Here is a 13835-nt window from a genome sequence, read left to right on the forward strand (position 1 = left end):
ACACATTTGTTTTCAGGAGAATGGGCCACCGTGGAAAGAACCCTGATGTTGGCACCTGAGAAGCCTGGGTACCTTCCCAGCCCTACAGCTTGGGAGGCAGTGTGGTTCAGTGGAAAGAAAGATGAATGGAGTCAGAGGACCCTGGCTCCAGATCTCAACTCTTCCTTTCACTCCCTATGTGACTGCAGGCAAGTGTGTGAGCTTCTCTGAACCTCAGTCTCCTCCTCTAACAAATGAAGTTGGACTTCTAGCATTTCTTCCAACTCTTAAATCTAGGACCCTTAAGGAACAGAGACAGAAACAATTCTTGCCCATTATCATCAAGCATTTAGTGAATACTTACTGTCAGGCTAAACTCCGGAGATAAAAGGAGGCAAATGTCAGTTATTACCTTCAGAGGAGCTGCCAACCCAACATACAAGATATATAGTGGATGGGCAGCTAGATGGCATCAGAGAAGGGTAAAGGTCCTGGAGTCAGGAGGACCCAAGCTCAAATGCAGCCTCAGAAATTGGTGAGATCTTGGATGAGTCACTTAACCTTGATTGCCATGTTTTTGTCTGTGTTTGTGTGTCTATGTGTGTGTGTGTGTGTGTGTGTGTGTGTGTGTGTGTGTGTAGAAAGATAGTTAAACTCAGGTAAATGGGAAGTAATGGAGGAAGGGTGGAGGTATCATTCTGTAATCTATCTGTCTATCTATCTATCTATCTTTCTATCTTCACCTGCCAAACCCTGAGGCCTTTTATCAGTGGACTCTATGAGGTGAAGGTCTTGTCCTCTCTTCCTCATTTTATAAAGGAAGAAACAAAGACCTGGGCTGAGGTCTGGAGATACAAATAATCCTTGTTTTCAGAGAACTCAAATTCTAATTTGGGAGACATGTAAGGTTTCAACTATAATTGGGCTGTGACCTGAAAAGTAGGAGTAACTTGCCCTCAGGTACAGGGAAGCCCATGGGCATATTTTAACTTCCTTTCCTGGGCTCCATACTCCTCTTTTTTTGTCTAGTAAAAGATCATCAAAAGAAGCTTAGATTAGGGATTGGAACCTTGACCATCCTCCCTTCCTGGTATCTTTTGAGGTTCTCCAAGTTTTTCTTGCCATTTTCATATTTTTATTCATTCTTTATGAGAGTGATTGAGGCACCTTAGAGATCCTCTGGTCTACCCTTCATTTTATAAGAGAGAGGAACCTGAGGCTCAAAGAGCTGAAGGGACTTAGCTGTAGTCACATAAGGTGGTGAGTGATAGAGTTGAGATTTGAACTTGAGGCCTCTGTTGGCAGGTCCGGCTCTCTTTATTCTTGCCTCCCAAGTAGCAGGGATGGTTGCCTATGAGTACCAAATCTAACATTTCCTACCCTGTTCTCCGCCAGGATACTAACAAATGACCTAATTTCTATTCAGCAGACGTTCAGGAGATCTTATTAGAGGTCCTTTGGCTGTCCCTTCCAAGGAATTCTTAATTGTGATAGTAGAGGAAAGCCCCTTCCCCTTCCACTTCATAGGCCTCCTGGCAAGGGCTGAGGGGATGTCAGTCCAGAAGGGGGCTGCCAGAGGAGAGGTGAGAGCTGCCTGCCCTGGGAGGGAGCCTTTGGCATCCGATCAGCTCTCTGCTACATCCTCCTCCAGTGCATACAAGCTCCCATTGTCCCTGCCCATGGCAGTCTGTCTTTTTTAGCTCACTGAGCAGGCTCTCCTCAGGCTTCAGTCTGGAAGAACCTGGTTATTTCAAAGCTAGTCGAAGGCAGTAAGTGCTTATTAAGCATCCACTCTATGCCTGTCTTGATTTCTTCATCTGCCAAATCAGGGTGATGATGATATATTCACACTGCCAGTGGCTCAGAGCTGGAGAGAGGAGCAAATGGTAGAGTGTGGGGGCAGGGAGGGTGAAGACTAAAACAAACTAAATGTTGGCTATTCTTCCCCTCTTGGGAAGGACTGAGCATGGCGGGCCTGATCTCCCGGAGAGCGGAGAGGACAGCTGCTCTCTCCATGTGTCCCTCACTTAGCTTGGCCAATTTGGCATTCTTGAGCAAACAACTGGTGGACAGAGCCAGCTGAGTGAGAATGACCCAGTGAGAAGTCGGTCTGTTCAGCCCAGCAGGGAGATCTGGGGCTGGGGGATGTGGACCCCCCACCCACCCACCCAGGTCAAGGATAGGCTTCTGGCTTGGAGGAGACAAGAGAAATTTGATTTTCTCCTATTCCAGCTTCAGTACAGGTTTTTCCCATCAGGGGCTTATAGCCCCTGGCAGGTGGGCAGCCTTCTGCAGTCTGGCAGAACTGAATATTCCCAGGGTTGACCAGAACCTTCCATAGGTTCAAATCCTACCCCTCCTGGCATTTACTAGCTTGGGTAGGCAGGCACAGCACTGACTTTGGGGTCCAATTCACATCCTTCCATTATGTCCTTGGCCAGATTCTTTCCCCTCCTTGGGCTTTAGTTTCCCCATCAACAAATAACCTCTTGGGTTTCCTTCCAGCTCTAAAAACTCCTCTAATCTGACAGTGGTCAAGTCCCCTTCACCTCAGTTTCCTCATTTGTAAAATGAGAATGATACTGTACTATCTACCTCATAGGGTTGCTGGAGGATCACATTTGATGATGTTTATAAATATACTTTAGAAAATCTTCAGGTACAATAGAAGCTTTGGCTATCAGTTAAATGCTCTTGGGACCAACTTGGGTAAAGAAAGACTTCTTTTACAGAGACTTTTCCTTCCCTCCCCTGACTTCTTGCAAGATTTAGAAACTGCATGGTGCCTGCCTATGTTTAAACCTTATCCCTGCTCCTAACTGCCTGTGTGACCCTGACCACCCTTTAGACTTCAGTTTCCTGACTTGTAGAATGAAAGAGAATCCGGCCCTTGGTGAGTTTCCAGTTCTAGGTGTGTGGTTCGATGACCAGGGGCAAGTTTTTAACTTCTGAGCCTCAGTTTCCCCATCTGTAAAATGAAGACCATACCTGTAGTGTAGTGTCTTCCTCACAGACTGTAGTCATGTGTATAAAGCAATGTACAGACTTCAAAATCCTCTAATAACAGCAGTCATCATTTTACCTGATGGGTTTGTTTAAAGAAGGGTATATATCTGTATAATTTAAATCTCAGTCATAGGATCTTAGAATTAGAAGGAATTTGGAAGATTATCCTTGCCAACATATTATCCTTTACTTCTCTCCCCACTCAGTTTTACAGATGGAGAAACTGAGGCACAGAGGTGTTAAATGATTTGAGCAGGGAGTGATAAATAGTAATGTCAAACCTGTTATGGGAAAACTTCTGGATTCTAGACAAGGACAGGTTCTCTCCCTCCCCCCACCCCACAGCCTAGAGCTGGGCATCATTTTATTTACTAGATTGAGCCTCTTAATGAATGCCCCCTTAGCCTTGTAGGAATAGGGATAATGGTTTCCCATTGGACTCAGCAAGAGAAAAAAAATCTATGGGAAATAACATGCTTAGTCTTTTTTTTTTCAGTCATGTCTGACTCTCTTGAAGTGGAGGGCAATTTGGTAGCGCAGTAGTTCGAATCCTACCTCCGACACTTAATCATTACCTAGCTGTGTGACCTTGGGCAAATCACTTAACCTCATTGCCTTAAATAAATAAAATTTAAAGAAAAGATACTAGAATGGTTTATCATTTTTTCTTCTCCAGCTCATTTTGCAGAAGGGGAAACTGAGGCAAACAAGGTTAAGGGACTTGTCCAGGATTACACAGGTAGTAAATATCTGAAGCCAGATTAGAATTTGGGAAGATGAGTCTTATTGACACTCATCCACTTCAACCACTCTACCACCTGGCTGCCCCCCAGATTTATTAAGCACTGATTATTTACCTAGTACTGCTTGGTGTTGGGGTTATAAGACAAAAGTGCTTCCCTCTCCCCACTAGCACAGGAACAATCGCACTTCCTACAGAGAAATCAGGGACCCAGAAAATGCCTCTGTTCTCTGGTTCCTTGGACACCTTCATTTATAACCCACAATGGGAAAGGCCCTGTCCTTCCTGGTCTAAAATGTAGCTCATAGGTCCCTTCCTCCTGTTACCCTCAGAGTTAGAGCTCTTCTCCTCCAAGCTCCTCATTTGTTGCTGAAACTGGGGCTTAGACCTTCTGTCTGAGCCTGAGGTTCTAGAACCTAGGCTAGGTACACACACACACACACACACACACACACTCACTCACACTCTCTCTCACTCTATTCCCTTATTGGACAAATGGGAAAATTGAGGCCCAGGAATGCCCAAGTCCTAGGACCTTGGGTTGTTCATTACTCAGTCTTCCCTACCACTTTGCTAAGCTCCCACTACATACCTATGGAGTTGTTTTACTACCTTTTGCTAGAAGCTCTGCTTCCCATCATTTGGGACAAGTTCACATTGCCTGTCTTCCCCTCCTCTGTTGACTTGTGGAGTTTGTGGTCCACTGAACCCCTCAGATCTTTTTCAGATGAATTGTGTTCCCTGACGTTTTTAATCTAAGCCTAGGTCTTTTTATTTATCCATATTAAACTTTATTTTGTCAGATTTGGCCTAATGTTCTGTTATGTCAGCATCTTTTTTTTTTAACCCAAATACATTCATCCAGAGCATTTTGCTGTCCCTCTCAGCTTGGTTCTCTCCTGCAAATTTGCTAAGGATGCAGATACTATGTGTGTAGTTTACCCAGTCATTGATAAAATCTTTATCCGTGTCTGGGCCAAGCACAGGTCTCTGGGACACCACTGCAGACCTCCTGCCAAATTAACCTCAGATTGTTGGTGTCATTTGAACCAATTCCAGATCTATCTAATTGCAGTATCATCTAACCAACACCCCTATGTTCTCCCCAAGAACACCCTGGGAGGCTTTGATAAAATCTAGGAAATCCCCATAGCATTTCTTGGCTCTAATAGTTTGGTCCAACCCTCTTATTTTACAGCTGAGGAAACCAAGGCCTATAAAGGTCAAGAGGTCAACAACAGGAGTCTGGAACTTCTTAGACTAGATTATTGGTCTTTACATGGCTGCTTCTCCTTCTCTTCCCTTCCCCTGGAAACCTTCTGCCAAGACACTAAGGACCCACTCACAGGCATAAGATTAGGTCTGTGGCCTGGTTACCTTTTCTGGCCTACTAATAACCTAAATTCCCAGAAGTGAGGTGTTCTCAGATTTGGGGGGTTGTTACTGTTGAATACTTTCACGGAAGTCTGATGATTTCCCCTTGACAGATTGGAGTGGTTTGCAGGTCATCTTATAGCTGAGGAGCTGAGGGTAGGAGGCAAGCCAGGTGAAATGACTTGCCCAGGGTCATGCAGCTAGTAAAGCCTCTGAGGGTTGGGTTTGAACTCAGGTCTTCCTGACCCCAGATGTAGTGCTCTATCCCTGAACCACCTAGTCACTCTCCCATGATATATGTTGAAATTTTCTTGGCAGTGATACTGGAGTGGTTTGCCATTTCCTTCTCCAGTTCATTTTATAGATGAGGAAACTGAGACAAACCAGGTACTTGCGCAGGGTCACACAGCTAATAAAGAGGCAGAAGCTGGATTTGAACTTAGGTCTTCCTGACCCCAGATGCAGGGGGACAGGCTGCTTCCCTGACCCCCCCATGATATAAATTGCTATTTTCTTAGTGAAGATACTGCAGTATTTTGCCCATTTCCTTCTCCAGGTCATTTTACAGATGAGGAAACAGGCAAACAAGGTGAAGTGACTTGCCCAAGGTCAGACAACTAGTTAGTGACTGCTCTGCTCTTTCTTGTCCGAATACCACTAGGCTATCTCTGAAATCTAGAAGACTGCAGTTAAAGCCCTACCTCAGACCATTGTGTGACCCTGGGGTCAAGTCACCCAAGATCCTGGGACTTTAAGTCTATCAGCCTCAGTTTCCTCATCTGTAAAATGGGAATAATAATCACTTACCTCTCAGCATTGTTTTGAGGATGAAATAACATTTTTTTTTAGGTTTTTTGCAAGGCAAATGGGGTTAAGTGGCTTGCCCAAGGCTACACAGCTAGGTCATTATTAAGTGTCTGAGACCGGGTTTGAACCCAGGTACTCCAGACTCCAAGGCTGGTGCTTTATCCACTATGCCACCTAGCTGTCCCATGAGATAACATTTCAAGTACTTTGCTAGCTAATATTAATAGTAAGAGTAATCTTGAGATCATCTCCTAGCTTTCAGTAAGGTGTCCTGTCCACAGCATTTAATACCTGTGAATAAATTAGTTAAAAATGTGTCTCCAATCTCTCCCTCACCCTCCAGGGGCAGCTAGGTGGCACAGTGGATGGAATCCATCCTTAGACACATACTAGCTGTGTGACCTTGAGCAAGTCACTTCACCCTGTTTGCCTCAGTTTCCTGATCTGTAAAATGAACTAGAGAAAGAAATGACTAACTACTTTGGTATCTCTACCAAGAAAATTCCAAATGGGGGCTGGAAGAATGGCCACAGCTGAAAACAATTGAAAGACAGATCTCCCCACCAAATCCATTTGCATAGAGTTGTCTGGGGCCCAGCTTTATCTGGGATGACACCTAAGTATTTACATTGGACTGCTAAAACCCCCGTCAAGATCAAACAAAAACAGGTTCCTGCAGGTTGAGTGTTGACTTAGAAAACCACAAATTAACATTATCTGTGTCTTATTGTGTTCTTTTATTTATTTTGTTAACCATTTCCTGATCCAGGCTGCTCTGGGGAGTTTTGTGACTGTACTGAGAAGGGTCTTATCCCTGTAAAGTTTACAAAGCTTGCTACAAATATTGTGTTTGAACCTTAGACTTATGAACTAAGGTTGTTTAGTAGGGTAGCTAGCTAGCTAGAATGTTGGGGCTAATCTGACCTCAGATACTTCATAACTGTGGACCCTGGGCGGGTTACTTCACCCTGCCTGCCTTAGTTTCCCCATCTGTAAAATGAGCTGGGGAAGGCAGGCCATTCCTGTATCTTTGCCCAGAAAATGCCAAATGGGGGCATGAAGAGTCAGATACAATTGAAAAGAGTATAAATGACCAGCTCTGTCTCCTTGCTGTCCCCCAACCCAGTCCTGCCTCTTGAGTTTCCTCATTGACCCCTGTTGTCCCTTCTCCAGCATCCCCTGCACCCCTCTGCCGAATTGCTATTCCTAAAGTACAGAAACTCCAGAGGCTCCTTCCTTCCTTGGGACAAAAAAAATAGAGCTCTGTTTATCTTTTAAAACCCTTCACCATTTGGCTCTGGCCTCCTTTCCAGGCTCATGGCACATTCCTGTCTTTCTCTCCCTCTATCTACCTCCCAAGCCACTTTCCAGACAGGAGACAGAAGAACATTTTCAGCCCCTTCCCTCCCCCTGCTTTGCCCAGGCGTGGATTCACCCTGGCCCCCATGGAGGTAGCAGCCTTAAAATCCTCCCGACACAAGTGATAGGAATATATGGGAAATCAGGAAACCATGTAGGCCTTGAGTTTCTTCTCTAAGATGAGCCTTGGCCAAGTCACCCTCCCTTCAGGATCCATTCTGTCCTTTCCTCCCCTTCAGAGAATCTCAGGCCTTAAATTACTCTGTAAGTCATTTGTTTCTATTTCTCGGCAAGCACAGTTTCTCCTTCGAGATTGTAACTTGATTGAGCTTCCAGGCTGTTTCCTTGTAGCCTCCTCATCCCAGTGGGTTGATACATAGTAGATCTGAAAAAAGCAGAGCCTGGCGCTTAACTGGGGGGGGTGGGGCAGGCAGTTGGGGTAAAGGTTTCAGAAAGCTGGATTTGAACTCAGTTCCTCCTGACTCTGGAACTGGTGCTCCATCTGCTGGACCTCCTATTCACCATTTCTCCATTTACCCACCTTTATTTCTTTTCCCATTATGTGCCAAAGACAGTTGGCAGCATTCATCCTTTTGCCAGCTTTTGCAAATTCCACATTTTCCCACCGCCACCCCTTCCCCAGGGTAGCAAGTAATCTGAGGTAGATGATACATGGAAAATCAAATTTAACAGATTTCTATATTAGTCAATTTATGAAAGAAGAATTAGAACTAAGTGTGGGGGGGAAACATGAAAAAGAAAAAACAAAAGTTAAAAAGTGAACATCAGAGGCAGTTAGGTGGTTCAGTGGATGGAGCACCAGCCTTGGGGTCAGGAGGACTTGGGTTCAAACCCAGTCTCAGATACTTAATAATTGCCTGTGTGACCTTGGGCAGGTCACTCAACCCCATTTCCTTCAATAAGTAAATTTTTAAAAATTGTACAAAATATGCTTTGTTCTACATTCAGAATTGATAGTGTTTTTTCTCAGGATGTGGATGGTATTTTCCATAACAGGTGTCCTGGGATGGTCCTTGATCGATGAACTGCTGAGAGGAGTTGCCTCCATCGTAGGGGAAAAACTATTAAATTGGAATTTTGGTCACAGAGATGCTTGGGTGGTGGAGGTAAGATTTGATTGTTAGTCATGACTTGGTGACCCCATTTGGGGTTTTCCTGACAAAGTTACTGGAACGGTTGCCTTTTCCTTCTCCAGCTCATCTTACAGATGAGGAAACTGAGGCAAACAAGTAAGTGACCTGCCCAGGGTCATACAGCTAGTAGGTGTCTGAGACTGGATTTGAACTCAGAGTCTTCCTGATACCAAACCCAGTGTTCTATCCAAAAGCCACATGGCTGACCAGAAGATTAGTGGGGGTATTTATCCTGACTGAATCGGCCTTCTCCCCCTTTCCAATTCCTTTCTGGCTTCCCTCTAGTGGCGACATCTATATAGATTAGCCATCAAATAGACCCTGCTGCCCCCTAATGGCGACATCTATGTAAGCTAGCCATCCAGTGGGCCCTGCTGCCCCCTGGTGATTGGCATTTCCCAGCATGTGTCCCTAGAATTCTCAACTCCAGTAAAGAGGAATTATCAATTAATCAAGCCATTCCTTGAAGTGCCTTCTCTGCAGTGGGCATCTCATTTTTTTTACAGAGAAGGAAACTGAGGCTTTTGCCCAAGGATTCACAAGTTTTGGGGGTTCCTAGCATACATGTAGGGCTCCAGTTGGACTCCATCATTTTACAAGGCCCAAAGAGCTGACATTCACCCAAAGACACACACAGGTAGTAAGACTGTAGGATCCTGGCTCTGAAGGTGGAAAGAACTTCAGAGGTTAGCTAGTACAATCCTTTCACTTTAGGAAACTGAGGCATAAGATAACTGACTTGTCTAAGGTCATACAAGCAATAAATGAGTCTGCCAGGGTTCAGAGTCAAATCCCTCAAGTTGACATTTTCTGCTGGGCTAAGTTCCCAAAGCCCGTTTTATTATTAAGGGACACACAGATAACCAGACATGAGAGTGAGTCCTCCTCCACATCAGACATTTTTTCAACAAATCATACCTCAGACTGACATTTCCTTCTTTGAACCTCAGTTTTCCAGTTTAGGAAATGGATTCTGGGCTGCTCCTGTTTCTGTGGCTGCCAGACCCCTTCAGGGCAGAGACTTGTTGTTTTGTCCTTGTGTCCACAGTGACTGTCGAAGAGTTTAAGTGCTTTTTTTTCAGGCTTCCCTCAGCCTCGGGCTCAAATCTCACCTCCGGCAGAGGTCTTTCTCATTGCCCACTAAAGTTACCTTCCATCTCTTGGAATAGCTTTTGCATGTCCTCCTTGTTTTGCATATTGTCTCCCCTCCTAGAGGAGCTGGGTGGTGCCAGCGTGTAAAAAGAGCTGGGTGGGGAAGACTCGACATCCTGAGTTCAATCCAGCCACAGATGCTTTCTAACTGTGGGACCCTGGACAAGTCATTTCACCCTCTTGGCCTCGATTTCCTCATTTGTAAAATGAGCTGGAGAAGGACATGGCAAACTACTCCAGTATCTGCCAAGAAAACCTCAAATGTGGTCTTGAAAAATTGAACATGACTGAAAAATGATTTAATGACACCTCCCCCATTTGGCTGGGAGTTCCTTGAGGGCAGGGATTCTCTGACCTTTCTTTGTATCTCCTTGCTCAGCACAGGGCCTGGTGCATAATAAGAGCTTAATAAATGACTGTTGGTTGATTTATGACATGTTTCTTGATTGATTGATTGATAGGCAAAACCAAGATACTGATTGGGTTTTCCAACTCTCAGCCCATACCTGCTTAGCATTACCTCTCCGAATTGTGGATATAGCACTGGCCCTGGAGTCAGGAGCACCTGAGTTCAAATCTGGTCCCAGACACATAATAATGACCTAGCTGTGTGACCTTGGGCGAGCCACTTAACCCCACTGCCTTGCTTTAAAAAGAAAAAGAAAACTGAAAGAGCAACTATTTAATTGATGGTGGCCTTGAAGTACAGACCTTAGATTGAGAACCCTTAGCTCTCTGGGGGAGATGACAGAGGGATAGATTTAGAAATGATGTCACTAAACACTCAAAAAAGTAAAGCAGATGCATAAAAAGTCACTTTTCCCTCTCTGAATCTTGGTTTCCTTCCATATGTAAAATGGATATAGTCATGTCTATCCATTTACAGGGTGGTTATGGATCTAATGCTTTGTATGAGCTATGAAGTGCTATAGCCACAGGGGCAGTGTGGGGTGTGACACACCTCTCCAAGGCTTCAAGGGGATCAGATTATGGGAATCTAACATGTGCTGGACCAATGTGTTGGGTGATGATGTCAGTGCCAAGGGAAGGCTAGACTCCCAGCTCTGACATTCCCTGTTCTCAGGCCCCTCCCTTCTGACATTCCCTGTTCTCAGGCTCCTCCCAGGTCTGACATTCCCTGTTCTCAGGCCCCTCCTTTCTGACATCCTCTGTTCTCAGGCTCCTCCCAGCCCTGACATCCCTTGTTTTCAGACCCCTCCCAGCTCTGACATCCCCTGTTCTGAGGCCTCTACCAGCTCTGACATCCCCTGTTTTAAGACCCTCCCAGCTCCGGCATCCCCTGTTCTGAGGCTCCTCCCCACTCTTTACCTAACCATGCCCCAACACCCTTGACTCTGGTTCCTGAGAGTGGGGGATGGTGCAAAGGAAATTGTTTGAGGCCTGTGCATTCAGTCAGAAGAGGTTGCACCCTCAAGACTTTACTCAAGATGGAGAAATTTCCTGTCTCTGGGTGGGAGGTAGGCAGAACCTGCCATCAGATGGCAAGCACTGCCTGCCATTTCCTCCAGTGATGTGGCTGAAGAAAGGAGCCCTTGCTTGAGAATAAAGGCTCTGGGCCCAGGACATCCACTGGGGTTGAAGGTGTGCAGGAGGCCCACTGACCTCTCCTCAGGAGCCCTGAGAATGAAGACCAGTAACTCAACCTTCCAAAGCCTCAGTTTCACCACAGATTCAGTTGTGATGATTTCAGCTTGAAAGGAAGACCCCCCCCTGAAGGCAAAGGGAGAGGTACTTGGATGGGTTTGAACCAGCCATAGTATGTGACCCTAGAGGGACTCCAAAGAACTGGGAAATTGTATAGGGGAACAGATAGCATGGGTCTTGTGACAGGTGGATAGGCAGAGCATTTGGCTAAAAGCATACAGTGAGCTTTCACAGAGTTCCAGAAGACTGAATTCAATATTCTGGCAAAGATAGGTGACTCTGAGCATGTCACTTCACCTTTTTGCCTCATCTGTAAAATGAGCTGGAGGAGGAAGGAAATGGCAAAACTACTCCAGTATCTTTGCCAAGGAAAGGTCCAATCTGGCCACAGATGCTTACTGGCTGTGTGACCCTAGGCAAGTCATTTAATTTTGTTTGCCTCAGTTTTCTCATTTCTATAAAATGAGCAACAACAGCAAACCACTCCAGTCTGCCAAGAAAATCCCTAATGGGGTCATGAAGAACCAGACATTGCTGAAAAATACCTGGAAGGTCGAACCTCTCTTTCAGAGGAGGAAACCCAACCCCTTTGGCTCCCTGTCACAGGCCTGTATTTGCTTTGCAATATCAAGAAAGCTGAACTGTTTGCCTTCTCTGCTTGGGGGGGAAACCCAACAGTTCCTTTGACCTTGGCCAAGTAATTCCTCACTCTGGCCCATCTTCCTCAACTGAGGCCAGGCTCTTCACTTAACTGGGATTATGGAACCTTCACCTTGGGTTGCCCTCCTGCCCTGCCCTTCTCCGGTAGCACAACTAGACTCAAATCAACAGAACCACTGTCTCCAGGGAGAAGATGGCACCCCATGAAGTCTGATCTCCCAGGTGATAAGTCCGTGTCTAACCGCTAGGTGGCGCCATAGTGCATCGTGCTTGATCTCCACAAGTCCAAACCCAGCCCCCAAACTTCCTATCCTCGAGTCACTTAACCCTATTTGCCTCAGTTTCCTTTTCTGTAAAAATGTTTCCTCTCACAGCCTGACTACTCTGGAAATGTTTTGCAGGACTCCCCACTTGTAACCTATATCAAACTGCTTTTCTTTCTCAATGAGGAGGATGGGGTGGGGGGAAGGGAGAGGATTTGGATCACAAAAGCTTTCAAAACATATTAAAAATTGTTTTTACATGTAACTGGGGGAAAAGTAAAATAAGTTTTAAAAAGTATAAATAAAAACAAGTTAGAGGGGGAAGCTAGGTGGCATAGTGGATAAAGCACCAGCCTTGGAGTCAGGAGTACCTGGGTTCAAATCTGGCCTCAGACACTTAATAATTACCAGCTGTGTGGCCTTGGGCAAGCCACTTAACCCCATTTGCCTTGTAAAAACATAAAGAAGTTAGAGAAGGAATAAATAGGCAAACCATTCCATTATCTCTACCAAAAAAACCCCAAATGGGGTCATGAAGGGATTGGACAATGGCGAACCCCATTCTGGTTGCCAGGCTCCATTATGAGCTCTCTGCTGCATTGGAATGTAAACTTGAGGATAGAAACTTCTTTGAATATATAGCATAGGGTTCCACAGTAAGTGTTCTTCATTCATCTGTGAAATGACTAGGTGATCTTTAGCCTCTGTTCCAGCTAAATCAATGACTTGCCACCATCATTCCCCAGGACCCATCTCTTCTTACCAAGACAATTGCAGTAGCCTCCAAATTTGTCTCTAGGTGGTTCAGTGGGCAGAATGATGGACCTGGAAGGAAGACCTGAGTTCAAATTCAGCCTGAAACATTAGCTATGTGACCTTGGGCAAATTTATTTGACCACTGCCTACCTCAGTTTCCTCATTTGTAAAATGGATATAATGACACTAACCTCCCAGGATTGCTATGAGGATCAAATGAGATAAAATTTGGAAAGTTTTGCAAAACCTTAAGTTATATAAATGTTAATTATCTTCTCCATCTAATTCAGTTGCTGATGCAATATTCCTAAAGCACAGGTTTAACCAAAGTTACCCTTGCTCAATAAACTTAAATGGCTTCTTATTGCTGCTAGGTTCAATTACACACTCCTCTGCTTGGCTCCAATAGAACTTTCCAGGTTATTCATCATATTCTTTGATGCACACTGGTTTAGGCAGACTGGTTCCTCACACAGGAATTCACTCTCCTACATCAACACCTTTTGTATATAGACTGTTTCTCATGCCCACCTCAGTCATTTCAGTCATATCCTGCTCTCCATGATCCTGTTTAAGGTCGTCTTGGCAAAAATACTGGAGTGATTTTCCGATTCTTTTTCTTTCTTTTTTTTTATGAGGCAATGAAGGAAAGTGTCTTGCCCAAGGTCACACAACTTTTTGTTTCTTTGGATTATTTTTTTGATGAGGCAATGAAAGAAAGTGACTTGCCCTAGGTCATATAACTTTTTCCTTTTTTTGGGGGGGGGGAATGAAGGAAAATGACTTGCCTAAGTCATAGCCTGTAAGTATCAAGTGTCTATGTCTGGATTTGAACTCAGGTTCTCCTGACTTCAGGGCCAGTGCTTGGCTTGCCTTTTCTTCAGCTTATTTACAGATTAGGAAACTGGTTAAGTGCTA

The 13835-nt window shown here is 44.9% G+C and overlaps 1 protein-coding gene across 5 annotated transcripts in view; it reads left to right on the plus strand.

The window, feature by feature from the left end:
* RHOF (ras homolog family member F, filopodia associated) overlaps nucleotides 1-13835 on the plus strand; it is a 58844-nt gene that overhangs the window by 9354 nt on the left and 35655 nt on the right. For 2 of the 5 annotated variants that reach the window (XM_074205573.1, XM_074205574.1), the window contains 2 exons: nucleotides 17-188; nucleotides 8285-8394. In XM_074205573.1, coding sequence (XP_074061674.1) covers nucleotides 122-188; nucleotides 8285-8394 — 177 coding nt within the window. In that variant the 5' untranslated portion in view covers nucleotides 17-121. Of the gene's footprint in view, nucleotides 1-16; nucleotides 4954-8284; nucleotides 8395-13835 lie in introns of those variants that run through there. The other 3 variants (XR_012472262.1, XR_012472263.1, XM_074205575.1) reach the window with 2 other exon arrangements.

The sequence above is a fragment of the Macrotis lagotis genome, chromosome X, assembly GCF_037893015.1.
Source record: "Macrotis lagotis isolate mMagLag1 chromosome X, bilby.v1.9.chrom.fasta, whole genome shotgun sequence".
NCBI lineage: Eukaryota > Metazoa > Chordata > Mammalia > Peramelemorphia > Peramelidae > Macrotis > Macrotis lagotis.